This window comes from Cryptomeria japonica, chromosome 2 (assembly GCF_030272615.1).
Source record: "Cryptomeria japonica chromosome 2, Sugi_1.0, whole genome shotgun sequence".
NCBI lineage: Eukaryota > Viridiplantae > Streptophyta > Pinopsida > Cupressales > Cupressaceae > Cryptomeria > Cryptomeria japonica.
The window spans coordinates 643,070,647-643,097,087 of NC_081406.1; the positions used below are offsets into that span (position 1 = coordinate 643,070,647).

Genomic DNA, 26,441 nt, shown 5'->3' on the forward strand with positions numbered 1-26,441 from the left:
GTTCTATATACTCTAGGTCAAGGATTTTACCATCATCCACCATTCTTTCCGGGATCTTGGTCAAATCAAGATCTACAATCTGCTCCAAGGTGAGCCGGCTGTAATCCATCCTTTTGATTTCTTCTTCAGTGCGAAGATCAACCCATATATCTTCGAGGCGATGAATATAAGTGAAGGCCCTCTTGATTTTGTCCTTCATCCCTCGATAATCAAAATCCTCCTCTCCTTAAACTTCCTCAATTTGATTTCTTGAAGTTCAATTTTCATTGCTTTGGCTCTTGCTGAGGTGTTCAAAGAATACTGACCAATCTACAATGGATTGTGAGAGGAAATGTTGATACCTAACTTATGATTGGCAAGTTGTATTGCATGAACTGCCATCAGTTGTCTTGCCAACTCCATCAAGATGATCTTGTTTGTAGGGTATCTTGGCAGCATCTACGGTTGACCTTCAAAGCATCCAACTCTCATATAGGTGAAAGTTGGGAACTGCAAAAATAAACATCCGTACTCATTTACTTTCTTCCAGGCTACCTCGGAGACTCTCCTGTTCTTGAGTGTCTTGTCAAAAAGACACAAGAAGTGTTCGAAGAACGCATCCTGCACTCTTCTATAATGAATTTTGTTGGGCCTTAGAGTCAGTTGATCATAATATTTCCACAATGGCACCAGCGATCTATCACCCTTGGTAGAAAGACCAGGAAATTGTCTGAGTGACGCTGCAAAATATACCAATTATGAATTCATATAGAAAGTGAGGGTAGTGGGAACTTGCGATAGTTGTTCACACAAGTTGTCGCCGATGACTTCTCCCCAGAAAATGTGAGATTGCCCCTTCCTCGTGATCACGATATACTTATACATCCAAATTTCAAACACATTGGAGTGTCTCAAACCCATTATCCTACTGAGAAGAGTGATCATGTTGCCAACTTCTTCAATGAAGTCGCAACGATACAACTTAGGCCATCTAGAAAAGCAAGTCCTAGGAGTAGTAAGCCACTTGGCATTGATGTGTCTAATACAATCAGATCTTCTCTGATTATAATGATCCATGGCACTTTTCATTGTGATATCTACATACACAGGAGCTACGGGAACTTTGAAAATCTTATCAATGGTCTCTGCATCCAACCTGATAATGACATTCCCATCATCATATCTGATGGCTCTACTTTCTCTATTGAAATGAGACGCACATGCCAACACGAACTCAGGTTCTAGGGCAGCCACTGGGAAAGATGAGACCAAATGAATATGACTGTTCGGGAGCAACTGCATCCCATGTGTTGGTGAGCCCTCTGTTCATTCCAAGAACTCAGACATGTCCACAAGTCCGATTTTTGTGTCTCGGATCTCATCAATGAGAGAGACCACCTAAGTGGGAGCAATTTCATTTTGGTATTTGTCATATTTGTATTTCATTTTCTTGTTTGGAGGAGATGTCGGCTCTTCTATTATCGAACAAGAATCTACAACACTGTGATGAAAACTTAAGAGGGTGAGAACATCTTCAGCGGCAATCGGAGATTCCATAGTCTTCAAGCCTTGAAAACCAATGCTCATGCCACAAATTGGGGAGGATTTTATCATGAAACAACTTGGACTGACTCAAAGATGCTTTATGGATGAGCTTGGACAACAATGGGAAGGAAAATCGGATCTCGTGGGGGTGATTCCAAGACCCAACTACAAGTGACTTAAACATAAAAAAGAAACAAGGCATCAAGACTTGTAATCGGGTTCTAAAGACCCGACTACAAGTGATCATATCACTTGTTATTACTAAAGAGAAACCCCCCACTCGCACTTCAAGCTTTCAAACCAAAAAAAAAACTAAGAGGGGCAAAACAAGACTCAAAACAACAAAGAAAACTAAGAACAATAATGACCAAAACATACCCTGGGGACTAGATAACCTTAAGACAAATTTCTGACTTCACAATCATGCCTCTAAGAAGGGATGATATGAATTTTTAAAGAAAAATTCACATGGGTTGCCCTCATTTTCGTCATAAAAAAATGAGATATTAGATTTCTAGCCAACACTAAAATATCTAGAACCCTAGGGAGTGATTTAAACCCTTAAATTATCCATCACCTCAACTCTTTCATGCCCTATGATCTTATAAGATGTGTTGTCTCCTAAAAGAACATCACCTCCATTATAACATTCAGATTCACAAAGCCTCTCTTTGTGAGGGCTCAATCAACAATGCATCATGACAAGAGTTTGTGCTTAAACTATATCCACCTGGTTTTCATCTATTTTTTTGTGTCCTGGAGTGTTTCCTTTCATAAGTATAGCCATATTGTGTACTCAGCTTTTAACTTGTTTTCACTAAGTTGATTACATCTTGCTTTATACTTAGCTTAAGATCCTCCAAACTCTTTTGCACTGTGGAGGTGTATTTTCCAATACTATGTATGTCTTCTTCTTTGATCTGCAAATTAATTCTTAAACTACACATTGGTTCTCCCATTGTGACCGACAACATTTTCATTATCTCCTCAAACATGTCTAGGAACACTAACACTTAAAGATTTTGGTTCCCCACCAAGATGATTTTCTTATTCTTATTACCTTTTAGGATCTTCCCCACTTTTTTCTTTTTCATATTGTTCTTACTTGAGGTATACCCTTTTTTAGATTTGTATGCCTTATGTCTAGAACATCCTTTTTTTCCCTTGTCCTTTCCTTTTGTACCTACTGTACAGTCCAAACTCATTGATCTATTTGTGGTCATTTGTGGACATCAATATATTTTCTTTCTCTATTTCTCACTCTTTGATTACTGTTTACATTCTTCACAAGGATCTCTTTGAACTGGGCATCTAACTTTAGAGGCTCTATTTTTTGTAAGATATGCAAGACATCTAGTATATTATGGAAAATCTCACTCTATTTAATACTTTCTTAATGTCAGTTAGGTTGCATTTAAAGATGTCAATCAACATTTATGTACTAAATTTTTCATCAATCGAAGAATATACAATTAATAAATATTACAAATCATTCACAAACCCAGACTAACATATGTATTATGGAACAGTATTGGAAGACCAAAAAGTGACCCATTTACCTCAATGGTTGGAGGAACAAGGGGACGCTTCCCTTTGAGTTCGACTACAAGAAATTTGAGCTTCTTTTCTTCATCCCATTCACTGTATGTACCCATGTCTAAATAATTTGTAATGGCATCCAATGTTTCAGAATGTTTACCAGATTCCTAGTCCATCAAAATATGATAACTGTTATTGTCAGAATTCTTAAACTCTTGATTTTAGTAAATTCCAAAATTATATACAATTGCTACCTGGCGCAAGTCAAGTTTCATCAATATCATTCCAAAAGTTGCCACCCGTCGAATAAGATCTGCAAGGCGTCCCTCGGCTAAGATATCAGAGCCACAAGATTGCTGCGGACCACAAGTACACAATAATTAGGTGCATTCCAAATACAGGAGAAGAGACAAAAGGGCCTAATAATAACAAATAGTGCAGGAAATACCATCGATTCGTAGCAAAGAATCAATGGTTCTAATAGTTGTGCCTGTGTTTCATAGTACTGAGAAGGATCATAATCAAAACTACAAGGAGCGCCCTCCAAGATCCCTTCCATCCTCCTCCGTGTTCTAATAAGCTTTGGAGTTATATGGATAAAGAAACAGAAATATGAGATCTAAATGTCAAAAAACTCCAATTTGATTTTTCAGAATTCAAATCCAATGTAATATGTGGCTTAAACTCAAGGCTAGCAAATAGAAATTCAACTCAAAACATAAAAGAATAACTACGATTACATGCATACAATTTTTAATTACTAAAATACATAAGATCTGAAAAACAAAAAGATGTTCATGTAAAAACATAAAAAATAATCTTTACTAGTAACAAACCTTTTCTCGTACGTGCCCAAGGACAACTCTATAAGGACCAATATTTGTAAGCTGAGTAATACTTGGATAAAGAATTTTATCGAAAGTGGATTTTCCCACATTGGATTCAGCTGACTTCCTTTGAGGGCTGGCAAGACCACCTGCCGCACTATTAGTGGAAACTGGTATACTCCTTGTTCCACTTGAAGATAAACTGGCAGGAACCATGCCTGTTCTGTTATCCACATCAAGGTTTCCATTTTCAAACTCATATGAACCTTGAAAAGAGGAAGCCTCTAAGAGGGTCACACTCACTGCATTGTCACACTCACCGGACTACACTTATGCAATGAAAATAACAATCAGTTAGAGTGTGAGTATGCTTTTCTTATAAAACTTGTTAAATTTATATTCAGTAGTCTCATACAGGAAACAAAATTCAAAGACAGTTTTTAATGAGTTATGAAGAAAATCATATTTTAAATATTCCTACAATAATCTCTCAAACAAGAGGGAATGTTTCAGAATATAACCTAATTACCTGAAAGGTACTGCTGTGATCTGTCAATGGGAACTCTACGATGGATGGCTGGGATTCTCCATCATTCAATTCTACTCAAAAAGAAAAAAAAGCAAATGAGCAAAGAACCTGATGCTTAGTGGTCAGTGTGTAAAACGTGCTTCATTGGTGGAAAAATATTTAGAATGGGCACATGCATGTCAAAACATGGAAACCCAACAATAAAAGCAACAAAAAGGTTAAGATACACTTGGATAGAGAATTATGGAAGTTTTTAAACAAATATATTTCCAAAACAGTGTGCAGTAAGCAATGGAAAATGTGAAGATCAGTCAACCAAACTCAAAACAATTTTAGATAATACAGTCAAGCAGATATGCTTGTATTAAATTACCTTTTGTGTTAATAAATCATACGTTGAACATTTAGAAATGCACAAAATCCTAGTCCTTATGTATAAAAAATATTCTATGGAATAAAACATTTATCGCATCCTCATCAGCATAAGCTGCAGCCATGTGATATGCATTAGAAAATATCCTCGTATGATTATATTTTAGAGATTACTAGCAAAGATGACCCTTGGATAGCAGTTGTAGCAGTTACAAAATTCAGGAGAGATTTGAAATACTTCTGCATGTTCTAGTAGGGTAACACATGTTAATTACACAACAAGTGAACTCTAGATGATTATTGGCTCTATACATAGGTGACTCCTATGGTGATTGCATTTGCATTTGCATGATGCAAATTCAAAAAAAATTGACACAGGTTTGCTTTCACTGGCTATCTGAGGAGCGGAGCATTATGCCAACTTATAAACTAGGGCACAGCCATATATTTGGTATAGTTTCTGTGGCATTTTCATGTTCCAAATATGACTACATCATGGCCTATAATGTATAGATTGAGTATTTGCTAGTATTCAATATGGTTTTGGTATGTCCCAGTAAGTTAAGGGTCCTTTGGACCTAGTTGCAACTAAGGTAATAGACATTGCAGATAAATCTGAACAGAAAAATGCAAACTGTGCATTAGTACAAATATGCTACTAGTAAAATTGAAATGAACCAGGTTACTCAGAGACTGTACTTCAAGAGAAGGTGCAAAAATTGGTAGAGCCATAAGGTGAAACATCCAGGAAGTATAAGACAATATATTACAATAAAAACATGTTTCTGTAATCAAACAGGAATTAACACAAACAATAGAGTTATCTAGGTGAAGATCCAGCTTAAGGATCAATGTTGCTCGTAAGACAAAAAATACGAGGAAATTTTTAAGCAAACCACAGTTTAGGAAAAAGTATGGCATGCAGATAGAATGACAGCTACTTAAGCAGTGCATGTTCAACATACCTGTGCATGCCGGCATGTCTGCACCAGCTGGAAGTTGAGTTGGCAAGACAAGACCCTGGTTATTCAAATGCTTAGACACCCTGTGAATAGGCTGTTGGGATCCATTTTCCTGACGATGTTCCTCAGATTCCTTTTCTAAAAAATGCACATTGCATAGAAACTTTAGATGTATTCTAGGAAAGAGTTAGCAGACTGCGAAACCATAAGATTGTTACTTGCAATATCATCAGCAGACACATGAATCCACACAAAAAATACATATAGGAGACCAAATTACCAAATGAAAAAAGTAGCTCCACAAACATGAAAATAAAATGAAATTTAAGACTACAAAAGCACATAAACAAAATTAAATCTTTTATAACCTTGTAAAATTATAATATTTGTATTTAAGGGAACTTATATGTGTACAGAAAGAAAAGCACCTAACTTATCTTCAGGATTCAATGAAACTGTGGAATCACAAGGAATCCATGCAACAGTTAAAGGTGCAAAGACTAAAATACAGGAGAAATGCCAAAAGGCATAGTCACCAAAAATAAATTCACACTCTCATTTTGCAAGACTGAATTCTAAAAAACGTGTATTTTTAATGGTAGTCCTCAAGTTCTAGACTTCAATTTAAAATAGAAAGATGGCTAATTTACAGCTATTTTATAGTTTTGTAATAGAGACTGGTGAAGATTCATTATTGATACCCTAGCACTAACAGCCTGGTTAAATAATTAACCTGAGTTATCAGTTGGGGTTTGGGTTCAGGTTCAAGGACAAGGATTTGGATACACCAGTATGGAAAATTGTTTTGGGTAGTTCGGTATGTTTTAGGTATATCCATACAAAAATATATATAAAAATCACACACGTATACATAGTTTAGCCTAAGAACAAGAATTAAGTTCAGATAACCACATAGCATGCATTATATCCTATGCAGTATACAAAGTATTCAACAATTAGAAGGGGTAGAGAGAATCCTCAGTATCTAAGATTGCAAAAGTTCATATACATTGGACATAAAAGACCCAGAACTACAGTTCTGAGAAATATTAGAATGCAATAATAACTCTTAGGAAGTAACAAAGGGTCTGCAGGTTATGAATATTATTAACTAGTCCATGAGGTATAGGACTTGTAGTTAACTTCAATGAGTTCCAGAATTTGGAAAGATTGAAGATCCATCGACTCCATTCTAATTCACAGAAAGCAACAAATGAAGTTTGAAACCAGATTCTGCCAAAAGTATTTTTGTGCATCCTATCCCTGTAATTTATAGTCCAAAGAAAATTAGATATAGTTACCAAGGCGGCAGCTTGCTCAGATACAGACCAAGAAGAATTCTATCAGGATCCACAAAATGCCAAAAATCATGCCAAATAACCCTTGTTGGTCATTAGGGCTGCAAAAGTTAACATATTTATCATCTAGAAATTAGAATATATGAATGGAAAAAGATATCCAGAAATGGAAAATGCAGTTAATATCTTTACTCGAAAAACGAATGGACTCTCTGTGGTATGTTCTGGGTGCAGCATTTGCAGCCCAGATTCGCCCAGATACATTGCTTGGAAAAACCCATGGATCTCCATGGGTACATTCTGGGTTCTGCATTTGCAGCCCGGATTCACCTGGGCAACACCCATGCACCCAGGCAAATCTGGCATGCAAATGCAGAACCCTGTCCAAACCATACCAAACCCAACTTCAAATCTAAAACAAATCATACCTGAATCCAGGCTGCAGGAGACCAAACCATACCAAACCCAAGTTCAAATCTAAAACAAATCATACCTGAATCCAGGCTGCAGGAGACCAAACCAGTAATAGATTAATTAACTAATGAGGACTAGACTAAGTGCTCTCTTTTTTTACACTGAAATAATTTTCCATGAGCTTGTAAAAAAAATGAGTGAAGCCCACTAGGTACTCGAAACTATTTGATGGAAGAAATTGTCAGCAACATTTCAATTTGCAGAACTTCTGAGAAGCTAACATTCTTACGTTACACCTAGGTTGGATTCATAATTTAAGTTTGGAGTCACTAACTCACATTAAAACACAGTGCTGAGCCCATAGTATTTGTTGTCAAGCAATTAGACATTCTTAGCCCCTCCATATCATTGCAATACTGTACCTTTCACCTTATCCTGTTGACACTCCCAAATTCCTACCTATGCACCACAATATACCACATGTAGCCAGATTTTCAAAGACTTGTATTACATATATGCTAATGCTTGTGTGGCTATCAAAAGCCTTTGGCCTGTATACACCCTGGATCACCCCTTGAATTATTTTGATAACAATATTTTTTTAAATGTTTCGACTAACTTTCAAGTATGAGCTCAGAATTTCAACTCCAATTCATTTTATGGGATATGTCAATCATTTTCCTTGGCAACTAGAGTGAGAAGAAATATTAAATGCCTAAATCTCTACATGGAGTGCATACAACAATGCAAAAATTATTAATGCAGTTGAAATAAGAAACAAAATATCTAGGCTTCTATGCATACAAATTAAGGTAATTTTAAAAAAAAAACAATATCATATAGGCAAAATTTGTAAGGACGTGTACATAGGCATGTTTGTAACTTCAATGACTAACCATAATCATCTTTTGGAAACTAGTGAAGTTACTGTCTGTTAACAATGGTGACAATAAATAGGACAGGAGTTACCATCGAAAGAAATTTGAAAGTGTACAGTAAAAAAAAGTCCATAATTAGATCTACAGCATAAAACAAAGCAACGTGTTAAATATATATAAAAGACATTAAACTTCTACAGTCGACAATCGTTGAGGGAATTTTCAGGAAAATTTGAGTTTAAAGATTTTGATGATATATGTTTCAGGTGACATCACCAAATACATTTTTGAAATAACTTTTTAAGCATGTAGAATAAAAGTTTCATGATAGAGAAGGTAATGGATTTAGGAACATTGCAAACACATTTTTAATATTATACATACAGAATTAAAGCATATGTCAGTTGAAGAACCTTTTGCCAAGATTTCATACGCCATTTTTGCCAACTTGTCATTGCATCTGTTCATCGAAAGTTCAAAACGCAGACTTTCAATTTCCCGAATGTACAAATCAGCTGCCATCCAACGAGCTAAGAAACAGACATCTCTAGTAACCTGCAAGTTATACAATACAAAGATTTTAGGGTAGCCTTTCCTCAAAGTTGCCATGTGCATGCATTGGAGTGCTTCTCCTAGATACGATTTTGCAAGAAACCAAAAATCATTTATGTACTTAAAATAAAACAGCTCATATACCTTCCATAAGAAAATTTTACATTAAAAAGTAATATTTAATTATATTAGATCTTACAGTATTGCTATGAGGCAACATATTTTGAGCTTTTAAATTCTCTGGATAATAGGACTGCTCATGCTCTAAGTACCTTAGCAGTTACATTTGGATTGCCGTCTCTGTCACCCCCCATCCAAGAACCAAATTTGACAGGAGTGCAAATTAAAGGAAGGGGCTTACCAGTGTGCTGGAAAATGAATTTAACATAGCATTAGTTCCAAAAGATCATTTTTACAAGGTAATATCCAAAAAACCAAATGTATAGAAAACTTCCGCTAAAGATACAATCTGCTTCTTTATTGAGAAATCCAACCTTTTTTAAGGCAGCACTAACTCGACGCAGATAATGAGGTACAGCTTTCCAAAGGGACTGCTCCACAATATTCAAACCTGCAAATAGGTCAGATGATTAATATTCACAAGTGAATAAACTATGAATGAGTCTTTCTTAGACTCTAGTTCTGATACTCACCACCTCGTGCTTCATCTGCAGGTGTAGGCTTGCGACGCCTCAACTCATCAGTCTGCCATAAGCAAGTAATCTCCCTCATCTGCACAGTAATCTCACTAAGCATATAAAGATAATAGAAGACAACATAAGTAAATGGATCAAGAAACTCAAATTACTACCAAATCTTCAATCAACATTTCTTTGTCTTCATGGCCCAGGTCTGGTCGGTCATTATATTCCAAAAGATGCTGCACAACATTAAGGAGGTCATAAATCCCAATTAAGCTTCCTGTATGGGAAATGTCCATAAATACCAAAAGTAAAGTTCTCGCTACTTTTGAAACAATTTCCCAAAAGTACAACAGAAAGATGCATATGGTAGAGATATACACATCCTCATCTAACTAAATCCTTTTTTGGGCATTTCCTTGACCAAAGAAATAATCAACCGAGTGGGAAGCTGCCACAACTAAACTGAGATGGACAGAACAGCTAGATTGGTAAGAGTAATTCAAGCACCTATCAAAAAAGTAAGAAAATCTCACTACTTCAGTAATGGGCCAAAAGCACATACTTAAAAAGAGGATCAGATAAGCTATTCCACTACTTCATGCAGTTGATTCACACAGAGACATGCCAAGCCCTAAAATAATGGTTTTGTTAAGAAAAAAAATATCGTTGTACACAAAAGACCTCATCCTGATTGCAAAAACAACCCACAGGTTGAGAGAACACTTAAAGGGCTTGGAACTTTTTTAAAAAGCATGAATGCAAGGTACAGCAAGCAAAGATCTTTGTCTGCTCCTTAAGAAGAGAAACGAAAGAAATGGACTTTCTCTTAAAAGGGCAGTCTCCAAAAGTAATTATATAGCCCATGTAATGGTCTAGATTTCTACACCAACCTCAGTTGGGAGCTAAGTTACCGAATCGGAATCAGAATCGGAATCGGGTACGTGGGTACGGTACGCAGGTACGGCAAAAAAATTTTGAGGGAGCTGGGTACGTTTTGGGTACGTTAGTATAAAAAACATATAAAAATCATAAATATGTATATTAAAATTTAAATATATTAATTCTAAATTAAAAAAATATTTATATATATTAAAAATTACATATATTAAATATATATTAATATTAAATATATACTTTATAAATTTAATATTATTTTTAACTTATAATTTTATTATATAACTATTAAGATATAGTTTTACGAACAATATACTAATATAATGTATAATAATTTTAAAATAAACTATTTTATATATTTCATTATTAAAAATTAAACATATTAATTATAAATTAATATTAAATATATCTTATAAAATTTATATTATTTTAAATTTGTAATCTAATTATATAACTAGTAATATATACGTTACGGGACAATATATTAAGATAATGTATAATACTTTTTAAAAATCTATTTTATATATTCCATTATTAACGATGAAGGTTTGCAACAGCATCCATGGATTCCGTCATGGTTATTCATTCGCACAAACTACATTGTCTAAAACATTTTTGTTCAACTCGGACAAATGAAGAAACTACTGCCGTCGCCTGAGCATTGTCGTGAGCTGTTGCCTGAGCGTTGTCGTGAGCCATGAGCCGTGAGCAGTGAGCCGTTGTCGTGAGCGGTGAGCGGTGAGCCATTGTCGTGAGCTGTGAGCCGTTGTCGTGAGCCGAAGACAAACGAAGACAAGCGTTGCCGAAGACAAATCCGAAATGCATTTTCTGTCTGCTCGTGCACGTCTTCTGTTTTTGTTTTAGGGTTTAAATAACCCATTTTCCTTCCGTGAAAGTCAACCTAGACGAATCCAAGACGAATCGTATCCGAACCCGAATCCAAGACGAATCGTATCCGGATTTGGGGGAAAACCTAGACGTACCGGTAACTTAGGTTGGGAGTCATGCAGTGCTGAGTTTTTAGCTTAGATAGGAACTTCCCCACAAGTCCAATGTGAAAGTGCACGGAGAAGTTCAATGTGAATGTGTGGGGAAAAGTTCAAGTGGTTCGAGTTAGTCTATTTTGCATTTCGCTTTGAAGGACTCAAGTTTTCATCTTTTATTTAGCTAAATAAATCTAAATAAAGTGTAGATACATTAGTGATATAGACTTATCTTCCATCTCATCCTTATACATGATAAGGATGCTTTTTGTAAGTAAAGCCTAATTTTAGAAGATTAGATTATTAGCTGAATTAGTATAAAGATATGAGCAAGATAGAAGTTTGATATATAGATTGTCCTTCGAAGGAAAGAAAGACTAAGTTTTAGGAAGGACCAAAAAACCTTATCTAACATACCAGAATAACATAGTTCATGCTGTTGATTTCCGTGCAGCTGTAAGTAACACCAGTTGTGGAGGTTGCCTTGTAAGTTTTTTGCAGCAATGAAAGACTCATTTAAAGGTGTAATAATCTATGTATGTTTTTGCATATTTAAGTTTTCATAATTGTATTACTCATACAATGTTATTTAATATTTAGCACTTGGAGATGATCACCAATTATGTTGAAAATTCTTCATGGTCTCGGTACATCTTGTTTCTGGACTTAGCTGTGTGAGATTTGTTTGCATCAACGTTTCAGATCACACTTCATGATCCAACATCAAGATGTAGAGAGTTGTAGGAGGCAAATGAAAACATACCAATCAGTATGGATTATGGAAATATGGTGTCTCTAATCTTCATAAAATTCCAAGATAGATGAATATTTGCTAAGTATGGGCTTCAACAAGAGCGAAGCAGATTTTGATCTTTATTACATAGTTGTTGGGACTAATCTACTTATTTTGATAGTACACGTCAATGATTTGTTTATTACAGGTGTAGAGTGGCTCATTGCAACGTGCAAGACAGATTCATTTGCTGAGTTTGAGATGAAGGGCATTGGCCAAATGCATTACTTTTTGGGATTAAAGGTTTGGCAGACACCAGGAGATATTTCCTTGGAGCAAGCATGCAATTGAGCTCTTGAAGCAATTTCAGATGGACAATGGTAAACCTGTGGCCACACCTTTAATCACTAATTTAAAGTGTGTAATATCTTCAGACTCAAGGAAGCTAATAGGTCCCTTGATGTATTTGGTCAATACCAGACCAAATATATGTTTGCAGTGAACACCTTGAGTTGGCTTATGGTAGATCCTAGGCAAGGGCATTGGGTAGCACCAAAACATGTACTCATATTTGAAGGGCACAGTGGAGTATTGTTTGAGATATCTTGGAGATAATGAATTTGTAGGGTATACAGACTCTCACTGGGTAGGTAGTGCAGCAGATAGGAAGAGTACCTCACGGTGTTGCTTTAGCTTGAGTTCAAGAATGTTATCCTAGCTCAAGCTAGAAGCAGACTTTAGTGGCACTAAGCACAATAGAGACATAGTGAATGGCCGCTACTACCACCAGTTATGAGGCCATCTGGCTTCACAAGTTACTTGCAGGGTTGTTTGATCAAAATTTGGACTCCATGGTGATTTATTGTGATAATCAAAGTTGTGTCCAACTCTCAAAGAATCTAGTCTTTCAAGACAAATCCAAGCACATAGAGATCGGACATCACTTCATTCGAGACAAGATTCAAAAGGCAGTAGTTAAGTGTGATGAACCCATGCTGGTTCAATTCTTCAACCTGCTGTAATTTTTTAATTCTTTTTGTATTTTTTATTATTAAAGATGGTCTTTCAGAAATAGACAGAAGTTGCAGAAGGGGTTTCTTAATTTTCAACACATATTGAAAATAATACATGAAATAATCAACTGAACCAACAAATTGGAGATTTTAGAAGCATACCCGTAGGTCCTTAGCCAATTTATTGAAATGAAAAGATTAAATCAGCAACTTACAAAGTTCTCGTTTTTATTCAGGAAAACAATTCAGATCTGCTCTTATTTTAATAATAAGATGCCCAAACAGTAGAAGATGGCGCCATTGTAATGAGCAAGTTGTGTGTTTGGGAAAGGAGGCCTCCAAACCACAGAAATAACAGTAAATAAGAAAACCTACAATAGATCTGCCATGTAAGAAGCCAAATCTGCAACAATTCAACTGATCTTTCACAGTCTCGCCATTACCATGCACTGAAGAATAGAAGTTCTCCAATGAAGAATCCAGTCTGAAACCCTCAAGCTCCAAAACCCAGAGAGGAAGAGATATCAAATGATCAACAAATTAATGAGTTTGACTTCTCAAGGGGGCGGCTTTATGCAAAAACCCACGATTTTTAATTAGGGTTGCTTTTAGGGTTTGAAAAATATCATTAAGTGTTAAAACACTTTTAATATGGGCGCCCAACTATGGAAAAAAATAATGAGTCACTTAAATTTATTTAAGTGAAATATTTTATTAAAAAGTCAATGTGACTTTATAATAAATGTCATTAATTAAATATTGTCTGTGATTCACTGAAAAATTAATATCTCTCTCAATATGACTCCAAAAGATGAACCGTCAGAAGCTAGAGATAAAGCTCCCAAAACCCATGTGACCAGGGGCCTATCTAAAAATAACCAACTTCCCATCTATAAATAGCCCAAATGCTATAAATAGCAAATCCCTCAAATGGAGTCAAACTCCTCAAACGAAGCTTGAACTGAACCCAACCCTGAACTAAAGAACATCATCCTCCATCCACTGTCCCCATGACCCTCCGTCCATACCCTGTTAGCCTAGGAGGGTCTAGAAAATAAGCTAACTCATCAACTCTAAAGCCCTAACTAGAATGGGGGCATCACATTAAGCTCCAATACATCTCTAGCAAACAATAGTTAGCTCAAAATTTAACCACGCCCTTGGTAAAAGGGAAGTTTATAACCTTTAGAGGCGAACTTGTATTGATGTAGAATTCTTTCCTTGCTAAGTGGGGGTGTTGAATTTTTAGCTCAAATACGAATTTCCTCATAGGTTAAGTGTGAACGTGCAAGAAAAAGTTCAAGTGGTTTGAGTTAATCTATTTTGCATTTCACTTTTAAGGAGTAAAGTGAAAGTCTTTTATTTAGCTAAACAAGTCTAAATAAAGTGTAGATAACGTTACTGATTTAGACTTATCTTTGATCTTGTCCTTATAAGTTATAAGGATGTTTTTTGTAAGTAACAGTGATTTTTGGAAGATTAGATTTTTAACTGAATTAGTATAAAGATAAAAACAAGGTAGAAGTTTGATGTACATATTGTCTTTCAAAGGAATGAAATACTAAGTTTTAGGAAGGAATGAAAAACTTTAACATACCAGAACAACAGAGTTCGTGTTGTTGATTTTCATGCTGCTGTGAGTAGTATCAATTGTGGAGGTTGCCTCGTAATTATTTGAAGGAATGAAAGACTCACTTAAAGGTGTAATAATCTGTGTATGTTTCTGCATTTTGAATTTTTTATTATGGTTTGATTTATGCAATGTTATTTAGCATTAGAATTTAGGACATAATCACCAGGTATTTTGAAAGTATTTTGGAAATTCTTCATGCAAAACAAAGAGAATACAGGGAGGCTGGAATTTGTTGTACTCAAATATAGAAAAAATGAAAGAATATATAATTGTGGGATTAGAAGATAACTGCAGTCTTGTTTGGGTTACCACCTCTATAATGCCCTACCTATGTGAGATTTGGGATACCTTTACATCTAGTTAAATGAAGAAAGATAGAGAGAATAAAAAATGTCTAATCACAAGTAATGTCAGAATCAAAGCCTTAGTCTCCCATGAAATTCTATTAGCAAAAACAAGTACGCTTCCATTGGAGGCAGCAGGATTATTTGTCTTCTAGCCTAACTGAAGAAAGTTGAAGCAATGAAAGTATAAACAGTAAACTAAAGTGTTGTTCAAAGAACAAGTAAGCACGAAAAAGGGCACTCGTGAAACAAAATAAGTGAATGAGAATGTAGATCATATGCTTATGTGAAAGGAAAAACATAAATCAGGAAATAAAAAACAATGTAAAGAGAAAACGAAGGTCACCCATGTGGACAAAGGTGGTCAACAAAAAAAGAGGATACTTCCTAATAGAATTCAATCCCACATATGAGCATAACCATAAAGTTTACCTAGGGGCAAAGATCATATGGAATGTGAACATGCTTTTAGCACAGTTGAGGACTAATTCACAGCAGTTCAAATGCAATACTAGCAGACGGGTAATGCCTGAGGAAGTGTGGGAGGAGAGAATGTGGTTTTTAGTACCTCGAGATGAAGAGAATGAAATTACATCAAGAAGTGCATAGCCTATAGCAACATCTAATCTAGTTTACACCAACATCTTGATTGATAAGTGGTGGCATGCCTTCTTTTTAGTGGCAGATTTGGCAAAAGGAAGGGAATTCTGATCAAAATTAGTAACAATAGGGCTACGCTCTAGAAAGAAATGGCAGTACTCATGTTTTGACCTGCAACTCTTGTGCAATTCCTTTGCACCCTCTCATTCTTGGTAACTAAAGATTCAATCTTGCATCTTGGAGGTCCCAATACTCAGCTGATGAGATGATGAATTTACATGTTCTCTTATCGGTAGTTCTATTCTTGTAATCTTGCTGGATATTCTATTTTGGTCTGTATTGCATTTAACATTTAATATCATATGTTTCTTTAAAGGATGTTATATTTCCTCTTCTCTATGAATAGGGAGTAGATTGTTTTAAAAGCAGAGCTTTATTGGGAATATTTTATCAATTTTTTTTTCCTTTGAACAGTCACTCTTGAGAGCTTATAAATAGTTGCCTTAAGCACATAATTTGTAATGAGAATTGATGACAGATTTATACTGCAGAAATTGTCAATCAAGCTAATTTATTTTCATCAAATTTTATGAATGTTGATGGAAGTCATGCTTATGCTGCAGAAACCATTGTTAAGCAAAAATGATTGTGCAACTATGATATGTTTGTAATAGAAAATCAAAAATGGATTGTTTTGATTCACACTTTGTATTGGCAAAATCTGTCTATTTAAATTATGCCTTTCAATCAATTTAACTATTTCTTGGATGAAAGCATGTGGTGTTCACTTGTTCAATTCTTTCTTGTTGTGTAGATTTATTGGTGTATGTTTAGCCAATAGTTGGCATTCATTTCATTTGTATTTTTTGTTCAAAATTGTGTTGCACTTAAATACTAGTCTCTACTTTAGTCAATAGGAATTTGAGTATTTCATTTGTGCTTGATATTTGACTCTCTTGTTATCCAAAAATCTTGCTACAAAGCTTGACTATTGACAATGTAGTTGTAATGTCCCCTTCTCATTGATGACCTTCCAATGGTCCATTAGCCTATCCCTGAGACCCGTAGGCTAGGTGGAATGAAGAATGAAGGGTCCAGCATTGATGAAACGAGAACTTACTATTTTTAGTAAGTCGGGGGATGGCTATTTTGGTGACACTATCCTACTGAGCTCTCCATGCTCTATCTCTGGGCGCGAAGATCATGCTTTTCGGAGCATTAGTTCTTGACTTACTAATTTTAGTAAGTGGCAGTATGGCATAATCCTATTTTTGGCAGTGGATAGGGTCCTGATTCTGCAGCAGTTCAATGGTAATCCTAGCTCAGTTTCATCCTAGTTTTGACAGTTAACAGTACGGGAGTCATGTGACAAATTAAATATTATTTCCTTATCATAAGGTTTAATATTTAATTAATCTGATTAATTGCTACTGATTTATTGAATTTGGGATTAATGCTTATTTTTATCCTAAGTATTTGGCGAAATCCATGTGTAATAAGGGATGTCGAATTTATTTGGAGGGATATTATTTTATATTACATCTCTATTATTTGCCAAGTAATTAACGTGGGTCCATGCCTTCTTGGCGTGAGGTTTGACTTAGGCGAATGGCACTACACATGGGTCCATGTGAGGTGAAATGAAATGCTAATGAAGGAAGGGGAGTTTGGGGGAAATTTGCATTTGAATTTGGTTGATGAGAAGTTATAAATAAGAGCCTTGGGCTCTCATTTGGGGTATCTTGAAAAATTGAAATGTTATGCTGCCGGTTTGGCAATAGAACTTGAGGCTTCGGAGTGTGTCTCCCTAGTGCTACTCGGTTTCATACTTGAAATACAGTACCTAGCTGTGCATCGTGTTCTCCTACATTCTCAGAGTTTGCTATAGACATTTTTGGTGGAAGTGATTCTAGAGACTTGCTGGTTTTGCCTGTGGTTGAAGCACATTTTCGATCACACCTTTCTGCTGGAGCGAACGACGGTTATGGGTGTCAACTCTATCCTCCTTCCTAGCCATGGTGATACATTGTGTGATTTTTTAGCAATTTTAATTAAGCAATGAATTTCCTAGACAAAATCGAACTTCCTAGGCATAGTGTGGGTTTTTGTACTTGCATTGGGATGTGTGCCAAATAAATATTGGATTGTTTGGGTTGTAGTTTGGATTGGTCGCTGTTGTGAGTGATATATTGTGGGTTTGGGACTGATTTGAGTTGATTCGGGTGAAAAATGAGGGAGTTATGAGCATTTTAGTGTTTCCATAGGCTGTTGATTTGTACTTTCAGCCTGCAGATTGGTTGTAATAGAAATTTATATTCTTGCTATAGAAATCTGCATTACTCTTCTCATCTTATCTCTATTTTGTAAGGTTGTTTCAGTAGTACTGATCAACCATTCTTGCTGTTCTTATTTGTAATCCCCACTGCATAAGTGGAAGAGGCTGGCTTGCCGCCTTCTTGCTTTGTAATTCAGTTTATGTACCCAGTCCTCCCACTAAATAAGTGGTCGAGTGATAAGTTTAATACAATGGTCCTCCCGCTGAAATATGCGGTGGAGTGATAGCTTAATGTAATGTCCTCCCGCTGAAATATGCAGTAGAGTGATTGAGTTTCAGTTTCTTGTTATTTTCCCTGGCTGGTTTACCACCAAGAGTTTGGTTTCTATCCTGCTGGATAAGCAGAAGGGGCTGGCTTGCCGCCCAGGCATTGTAATTTTCAGTTTGTTTTATGGTGCTAACGATCCCCGGAACACCGTATGCTCTCACCCTCCCAGATTGGGCTCTCAGTGAACAAAAGGTGGAAGGGTTCCCCTTCAGCAGTTTGGATTATTTCTCTAACCTTAACGGGTTGTTGTGTTTGCTTGTAACTCTTACTGTTAAAAAACAAAAAAAAAATTACTAGGATATTACAGTAGTGCTTGCATCTAGAGCAAAAACATAGTCAATTAGATATTTCATTTAATTAATCTGGAATGTTACCTAAGATTTGCATGGATTGATGTCAAATTATTCTATTCTAATCTCGAAAAATGGAAGGATAGGGTTGTTGATATGGGCTACTCTCCATGCAATAGACTTGTTTGGGTAGTTGTGGAAAGTAATGATATGAAACTTGCCATTGCATTCCTGTATGCTTCAAATAGCTATAAAGAAAGATGTTAAATTTGGAGATGGATTGCCTCTAACTTAACTAGAACTCCATGGGTTATTGGGTTATTAAAGTTACTATAAATAAAGATGTTAACTTTAGAGATGGATTGCCTCTAACTTACCTAAAATTTCATGGGTTACTGGAGGTACTATAACATAATAGAGCATAAAGAGGACAAAGTTAGAGGAAATGGTTTTTCATGTAAAGGTAATGAATTGTTTTTTTAGTCGAAGTATAAAAGGCCTCTCAATCTAATTGATCCCCTTGGGAAAAGTAAAAAATAGAGCAATAGCATATGGTTTACTTGGTGCAATAACCAAAAAGGGTAGAAAAGAGTCTACACTAGGCTTGATAGATATTATTTGTATGAGCGTGCATTTCAAACATGTATTGAGGAGGATAGAAACTGTGTGAAGGTCATCTCATTAACCATCTTTGATCATCATCTTATTGAGATATCAGTCATTTTTAAATTTTAATGGATCTACCAATGATATCAGAAAGTTCAAGAGTGACATATGATGCTAAATGATAGTTTGCTAGCTGATAATGATTGTTCTAAATTCTAATGGTGTCCAGACTCCAAACAATAAGAAATATAAATAAAAATAGTTTCCCTTCTAACTCTCCTATTTCATTCTAGGATAATCTTATAAATAGTTGGAAGATATTTCTTAGTGCCATTGGTAAAAGGAAAGCATTGGATAGGAGGAAAGTTGGTCTTGAATTTGAAGAAAAGATGGTTGAATGTGAAGAGGCTCTTCAAGAAAAAACCTTGTAATATTGAACTTCAAAACAAAATGGTTTAGGTAAAGCAAAGATGGAGATGTAATCAAAGTTATATTGCCCAAGGCTCCAAGTTGAAGACAAAGATCGATTGGATGAAGGAAGGCCACAAAGGCTCTAAATGCTTCGTCACTATGCTAAGGCCAAGTTTATTGAAGAAAGATGTGCCTTATTGAGATAAATGGGAATATCAAGGATAACCAAGATGATTTGAAAGTTGCTTCAAAAATTTCTCTATGGACCTTTTCTCCTCTTATTGTAACAATACAAACATGAAGGCTAGACGAGTATGCAATAGAGTTATCCCAACAAAGTTAACAGGGACAATGCCCTGTGTCCCTTGAGATTAACAAAGACTTCTCTATAGAAAAAATATGTATAGCTATAAAATCTTTCAAGAATGGTAAATCACTAGGTTGGGATTGAATTTTATAGACAGAATATTGAGTGAATTGTACTTAGTCTATTGGAAATCTACAAGGAAGCTATTAATGGGGAACTCTTGGGAGTGAAATTAATAGAGTGCTGATTAAACTTTTGCCTAAGAAGGGACTATAACACTAATAAAAGATTGGAAGATGATTAGCCTTCTTTATGTGTCATACAAGACTATAGCTAAAGCTCTGGCCAGTAGATTGAGAAATATTTTTCCTAAGACAATTTTCCCCACACAAATAGGTTTTATCAAAGGGAAATATATACTTAAGAACTTGAATTCTAGATAAGAATGGCTTGAGTGGGCCAAGAAATGTAGTTTTGAAAAATCTCATAACAGGGCTGGGTGGCCATTTGTTTTGATGATGCTCAAAGCAATTGGTTTGCCTAATAAATTATGTAGAATGGGGGAAGTCCTCTTTAATGATTCCTTGGCTTAAATGGAAATTGATGGTGAGTCAATTTTTCATAAAAGGTCCATAAGACAAGGATGTCCTCTTGCTCCCTCCCCCTTTGTGATTGCTTTTGAGGCCCTGCATTATATTCTTAAAGATATTGATGTGGATCCTCCCATAAAGCATCTACTCCTGCCTGATAAAAATGAGTTGTTGAACATATAGTTTCCTAATGACACTATTTTGTTAGCTATATTTGAAGAGAACAATTTTAACAATCCAATGGAAAGGCCTAGTATTTTTTGTTTGGCTTTGGGTTCCAAGTTTTCTTACATCAAAACTATTGCCCGTAGTTGAAAGTCACACCTGCCTTAATGGTTCAAAAATATTGGATGGGATTTGGGTGGGGGGGGGCCTAAGAGAACAATTAAGTGCATCCCCATTTCTGTTGAGCCCTCCCTCAATGACATTTGGGATTGGGTGTATCATAAAATTGAGAGAAAAAGAACAAGAAGTGGCATAGTCATTTTCTTTTTCTTGTAGGTAGAGCTCAAGATCGTCAAAAGGCACTATCGTCCTTCAATATTTACTATGCTTCAGCTTGGCTTCTAGGTAGTTCCTGAGTTGAGAAACTTCAAAAGATGGTCAAATGCTTTTCGTGGTCTGATGGAATGGTAATAAATAAGACATGTTGTCAATTGACATTCGTATTGTCTATTTAAAAAGTTCGGAGGCATGGGGTTGTAAATCTCAAAATACAAAGTATTGCTCTTGCTGTTAAATGGATTTAATAAGCTCTAGAGGATCCTAAGCCTTATTTCAGTTGAACTTGGTAACTCTTCTATCTTTTGCACTCTCTAGAGCTGAGGTGAACCTTTGTCAATTACAGGCCATTTGGCAGTGCCTTACATATAACAATAATCCTCTAGTCCTTAGTAAGAGTTTCTCTGCTGAAGGATGAGATGCTAAAGGTTGCAAGGTTTTGGAGATATTTTTAGAAGTGGTAATTTGCTCACATGGAATGACCTTCAAAACTAGTTGCAAATCCCTACAACTCGAAAAAAAAGACTTTAAAATTTCTGCATGATATTAAGCTTCCTATTTAATTGAAATTCAATACAGAAATCTTAAGCAATATAAAATGGGTGAATGGCACCCTTCATGTTGGCTGACTAGAGATATTTATAATATGCTGAACAATACCCATGAGATATTTGATATTTGTGGAATCTCTCCCTTTTTGTCAAAGATTAACAATCTATTCGAAGATGCATCTAGTCTAGGTGGCTCAAACAAAAGAAATCTTCTTTTAGGTGGCTTCTGGTTCCTAAAAAATATTGTTGTTGGTACTATCTTAATGATGTCAAGTCAGTCCTTATGTTCGCCCTGCTTGTAGTGTTGTTGAAACTGTCGAACACATGTTTCTTGTTTGTAAATTTACCATGAATTATTTGTCTTTGATTTTGGGGGATAAATTGGAAGGGGCATAGACTCTAGCTATGAATTTATCTTCTCTTCAGCTATTTTACAGGTGACCACGACTTTGTTATAACAGCAATCTTTTTAAGCTGTTTGGATCATGATAAGGTAATATTACATAAGACTGATACTATATAGGTAGAGTGGTGGCTGAACATTGATAGAAATGGTGGAAGCCTGGAGGAAAGTGACAAAGAGGATGATCCCATGGAGTGTCAGCCAGTTGTTGACTTTGACAATATAGTGCTTACAGCAAACATAACTAGAAACATATATATCAGATCTCAAGCTCCCCCATCTGATTAGTACAATTATTCCTATTGATGCTAGTGTTCAAGCCTCTAATGTTCATATTCTTGATGGTGATAGTAAAGTTGAGAAGTTTTCATGAGTCCTATTTTGTAGGTGAACTTATAATGAGTACTTTGATGAACTGTGTATGCTGTTTTTTGGCATGAAACTGGTGTAACATCTATATTTTGTTAACTGCTGTCTGACATCTGCTATTGTCCATTAGGTGGTTGTGTTAATGTTCCCGGTGCTGCTTCTTGTCTAAGCCCTCAATGGCTAAAACTTGGTCTTAGTTGTTTATTTTCTGTATCCAACAGAGAGATCTTTTGGCCTCTGAAGCTTATATTGTGTAACTTGATTTCTTTGTTGACTGTTATAAAATATAAAAATGAAAATAAAAATCTTCCCTATAGGTTGATGATCCAAAGTTTGGGTGGGCAAATACCAATAAAGTTATCCTTCTCTAGATGGTTCAAGAGCCTCTGCTTGGTGTCACTTTGCCTTTGGTTGGTTATTTGAATAGTGCAGCCAATAATGGTGACATATTCTATTTTATGTGATCAGACGTGGCTTGTTTGGTTATTGTTTTACGCAAATGAGCTTTGATGACATTTTTTACTTGAGATAATGCCATTTAGAAGTTCACAATATAGTTTATTCTCCGATATAATGAGATATATGTTTGCAACTAAAAATAACAGTGAAATTCAATCTTCAAGAACAAATTTTCAGCAGCCTGTAATGGCATGTGGATGTTTAACCAAAATATCAAAATTCAAAGCCAGAGACAGCATAACGCAAGAAAACATGTTGTGAGGTTTGGTCCCAAATTGTATTGTGAGAACCTAAGAAAAATTGATCACTATCAAAAAATTCTGACAACATGAGTGAAAGCAGAAAACAAAAAACTTACTGCAATTCGCACATGCTTGTATTGCAATGTCCGTCTGTTTATTTGTGTTGGATGTGCAGTTAAAACAATTTCAACCTCCTGTTGTATATGTGCGACAACTGTTAGTGACCTTCAATACAAGGCCATAAAGGCATAAACAGATTCAATTTGGGAAAAGATTAAGTTAGAGTGAAACCTGTTTACAAACAGCATCATACAGTTCATCTGGAGACGTTCCATTCTGAATCATCTTGCCAAAAACATCATCACATGATTTTGACAGATGAACGGTATTTCTGGTCCGGCGTACCCTATAGAATGCAGTAAAAGTATTTATGATCAGTAACACTCTAGTAATCCGGTTCATTTGAACCCCAGCTCCCAATCAGGACATATCTGAATATTGAATCTAAAATTACATAGTGATGATATAACTACATAGACACCGAACCAGTGACTATGAATTAACAGAGAAACAAGAAACAGTAGAACCAATTACATGATACTCCCAAATAAGGAGATGGGAGTGACTCCTACACAGGAATCAAATTGGACGGACATGACCTTCCTTCAATACAGTTTACTGTGTGCCATAAACTTACAGACATTTTCAAAATTCATACCTTCTTCTGACATAAATAAATTCAGTCCAACTAACAGAGGACCAAAATATAAGAAGCGTTTCTTGCCAACTATGATGATCTTCAAATAGCACTCAAATAAGCCAATTTTCATTCCTGATAAACAATCAAGGTGATTGCAGCCCTAGTTCTGAAGATCAACAAACATCCAAAATGACAGAGGGTCACACTATAATAATCTACAACATGAATCCTAGACGCTAGAAATCAAATTGCTGAAAGAAATACCTTGTTTGATTGAACGAATCTGACTTCCACGATTACAAAACAACACGCACAAAAACTGTCTTGGTTGAAAACGCTAAAAGTTCACAAGTTCCATATTGGAGAAAGTGACTCAATGGACTTTATTGACCTCTTTTGTGCAACTGAGCTTAAGTAGGGAAGAATAGACTTATTATATGGTATTGACAAAATATAAATGGAACTACAAGATAGTTTTCCACCATATGGTTTACACGAGAAACCTAGTTGATCGCAAAGATCGAAGAATAATGTAGCCATATTGATACAACTCCAGGAAAAACTAGAATGTTCCCACCAAAAGATGTCAATGATACAACACAACTATCATATTATTTATTTGTGATATAGCAAAACCCATGCTTCACCTATTGAAAAATAAAATTTCCATGTACAAATATATATAGCCAAGGAAAAGGAAGTTTACCGATGATGGGTTTCTGCTATGCCCATTAGATTGAGATAATGACTGAAAGCCCTGGCTAAAGCCACGGCCTCTTCGAGTTTCATGCTAGAGATTTCCAATGCAAGCTTCTTTTCTAGTACTTCTGCAGCATCCTCGATCCCAGCCATCCTCAAATTGCATGCACTCTTACACAAACCCCAAAATAAGCGAAAAAATGACTAACAACACTGATGTTAAAAAAAGCTAGTCTCCTCAATTTCCTATCCATTTCCCACCACATCTAAGATCTAATAAATTTCAAAAACAGCTCCACTATAATTAAGAATCAAGATGTGCTGAATTTCAATTCGGAAATTAAATAAATTTCACCATAAACTTCCACACAACCATCATCCTAAATGAAAATTGCCGAAAAACTCAAGCGAAGGTTCCCAACGAATGGCATGCAAACAGAAATATTTTCCACGGGCCAATCTATCACAGTCAGATTTCCAAAAGGTTTCCAGAAGACTAATTAACTATAAGTTTAGAATATTTCCTACGCTTAAGGCAAGCTTTGATACTTACTACAGACTCCAAAAGGAAAAACCAGACAAACAAATATAAAGATTCTTTTCCTTCCATATTAGGCCAAATTTTCAATGTCTTCAAAGAATGTTTAGGCACATTCTTATGAATTTTGTTTTGTTAGAAACCAATTCCATATGATAAATCCAGAAAGAAAATGAAATAATCTCAAGGCCGATTCGTACTACATATCGACACTGAATTCCATGAACGTTTTCCTTGGGCAATTAAATCAAAACTAAATTTGAGTACAAATTTCCACTCGATTCCCCGTTTAAGAAAAGTTTTGAGCAGAGGTTACCGAAAAATGAATGCCGTGGAACCATAATTAATTTCCGCAGGCTGGAAAGTTCCATCAGACTAGTAAACCACAAATGTAAATAACAGTTTTCCTACACTATATGCCAAAGTACGATACACGTTAGAGACTTTCAGACAATTTAGTATTTTCCTGCATATCAAGCCAAAAGTTTCATGCCTTTAAAAAATCTTTAAAACGGGCTTTCAATTTTCTGATATATCTTACAAAGCTCACGCATTCAAAAAGTAGAGCACAACCTAGGATCATCGGACACCTGACATGCCAACATCAAAGCCATTTACATTCCGAAGCAAAGTTAAACAACATTATGATCCCTTTTTCTCGAATTTTCAGTAAAATTTTAGCAAAAATCTGAGACAAATAAAGACAAAGCATCATCATCAGACAAGTGACGAGCATCAAACAGCCTAAATTATAGATTTGAAGTTAAACACCTGAGCAAGGATGCGTTCTCGTTCGAGCTTTTCAGTAAAAGTTTGGCCAACTTCGCGTTGGAGAATCTCATTGAGAAGACTGCCGAGCAAACGGCAGTCATCCTCGAATGCCTGAAACGATATCTCCTCTGCAATGTCGTCCATGGTGTCCGTCATTTTGAGTCGTGAATCGAACTACGGTTGATCGCAAGGCAAATTGCTCAGAAAACTACACTGCTGCAAATTGCTCAGAAAGCTACACTGCTGCAAATTCTTCTAAACTCGGCATGCCTGGGAATTCTCTTAGCGTTCTCTTGTATGTGGAGCATTACAGATTCAGCAAACCATGTGAGGCCGCGTGTCACCGCCTATCACGTTCTTTTTTCTTTCACCATCAAACCCGGTATATCTCGAGTATATTACAGTTCAATCACGGAATCGATTCCTCTGAGTAAATCAAGAGTAACGTGGCACCATTTTTGCCGTTAGAAAATTCTCGGAGAGCAAAAGCTTTTAAAATTTTACAAGAGTCGTGAAAAGAGTACGAGGGTCCCAAAATTTTCCACCCATGTTGCGGAACAGATATTTTTTCAATGGTAAAACCAGGGGTTTAAATTTGAAAGTTGAATCTCCGTCAAAAAAAATTTAATGATGATTCTCCATTTGATGTTACCATTTAAATA

General features: G+C 35.8%; 1 protein-coding gene across 3 annotated transcripts in view; it reads right to left on the minus strand.

Annotated features, from left to right (window-relative positions):
- Nucleotides 1-26,083, minus strand: part of LOC131055025 (phosphoenolpyruvate carboxylase 4) — a 48,512-nt gene extending 22,429 nt beyond the window's left edge. The window contains exons 1-15 of one of the 3 annotated variants that reach the window (XM_057989637.2): nt 25,780-26,083; nt 24,478-24,641; nt 23,363-23,477; nt 23,188-23,265; nt 9,707-9,775; nt 9,549-9,627; nt 9,390-9,466; nt 9,168-9,263; nt 8,757-8,898; nt 5,757-5,891; nt 4,420-4,490; nt 3,900-4,214; nt 3,512-3,643; nt 3,318-3,419; nt 3,084-3,230 (exon numbers count right to left, since the gene is read on the minus strand). In XM_057989637.2, coding sequence (XP_057845620.2) covers nt 3,084-3,230; nt 3,318-3,419; nt 3,512-3,643; nt 3,900-4,214; nt 4,420-4,490; nt 5,757-5,891; nt 8,757-8,898; nt 9,168-9,263; nt 9,390-9,466; nt 9,549-9,627; nt 9,707-9,775; nt 23,188-23,265; nt 23,363-23,477; nt 24,478-24,641; nt 25,780-25,935 — 1,878 coding nt within the window. In that variant the 5' untranslated portion in view covers nt 25,936-26,083. Of the gene's footprint in view, nt 1-3,083; nt 3,231-3,317; nt 3,420-3,511; nt 3,644-3,899; nt 4,215-4,419; nt 4,491-5,756; nt 5,892-8,756; nt 8,899-9,167; nt 9,264-9,389; nt 9,467-9,548; nt 9,628-9,706; nt 9,776-23,187; nt 23,266-23,362; nt 23,478-24,477; nt 25,756-25,779 lie in introns of those variants that run through there. The other 2 variants (XM_057989643.2, XM_059216802.1) reach the window with 2 other exon arrangements.
- Nucleotides 26,084-26,441: the final 358 nt, after the last annotated feature.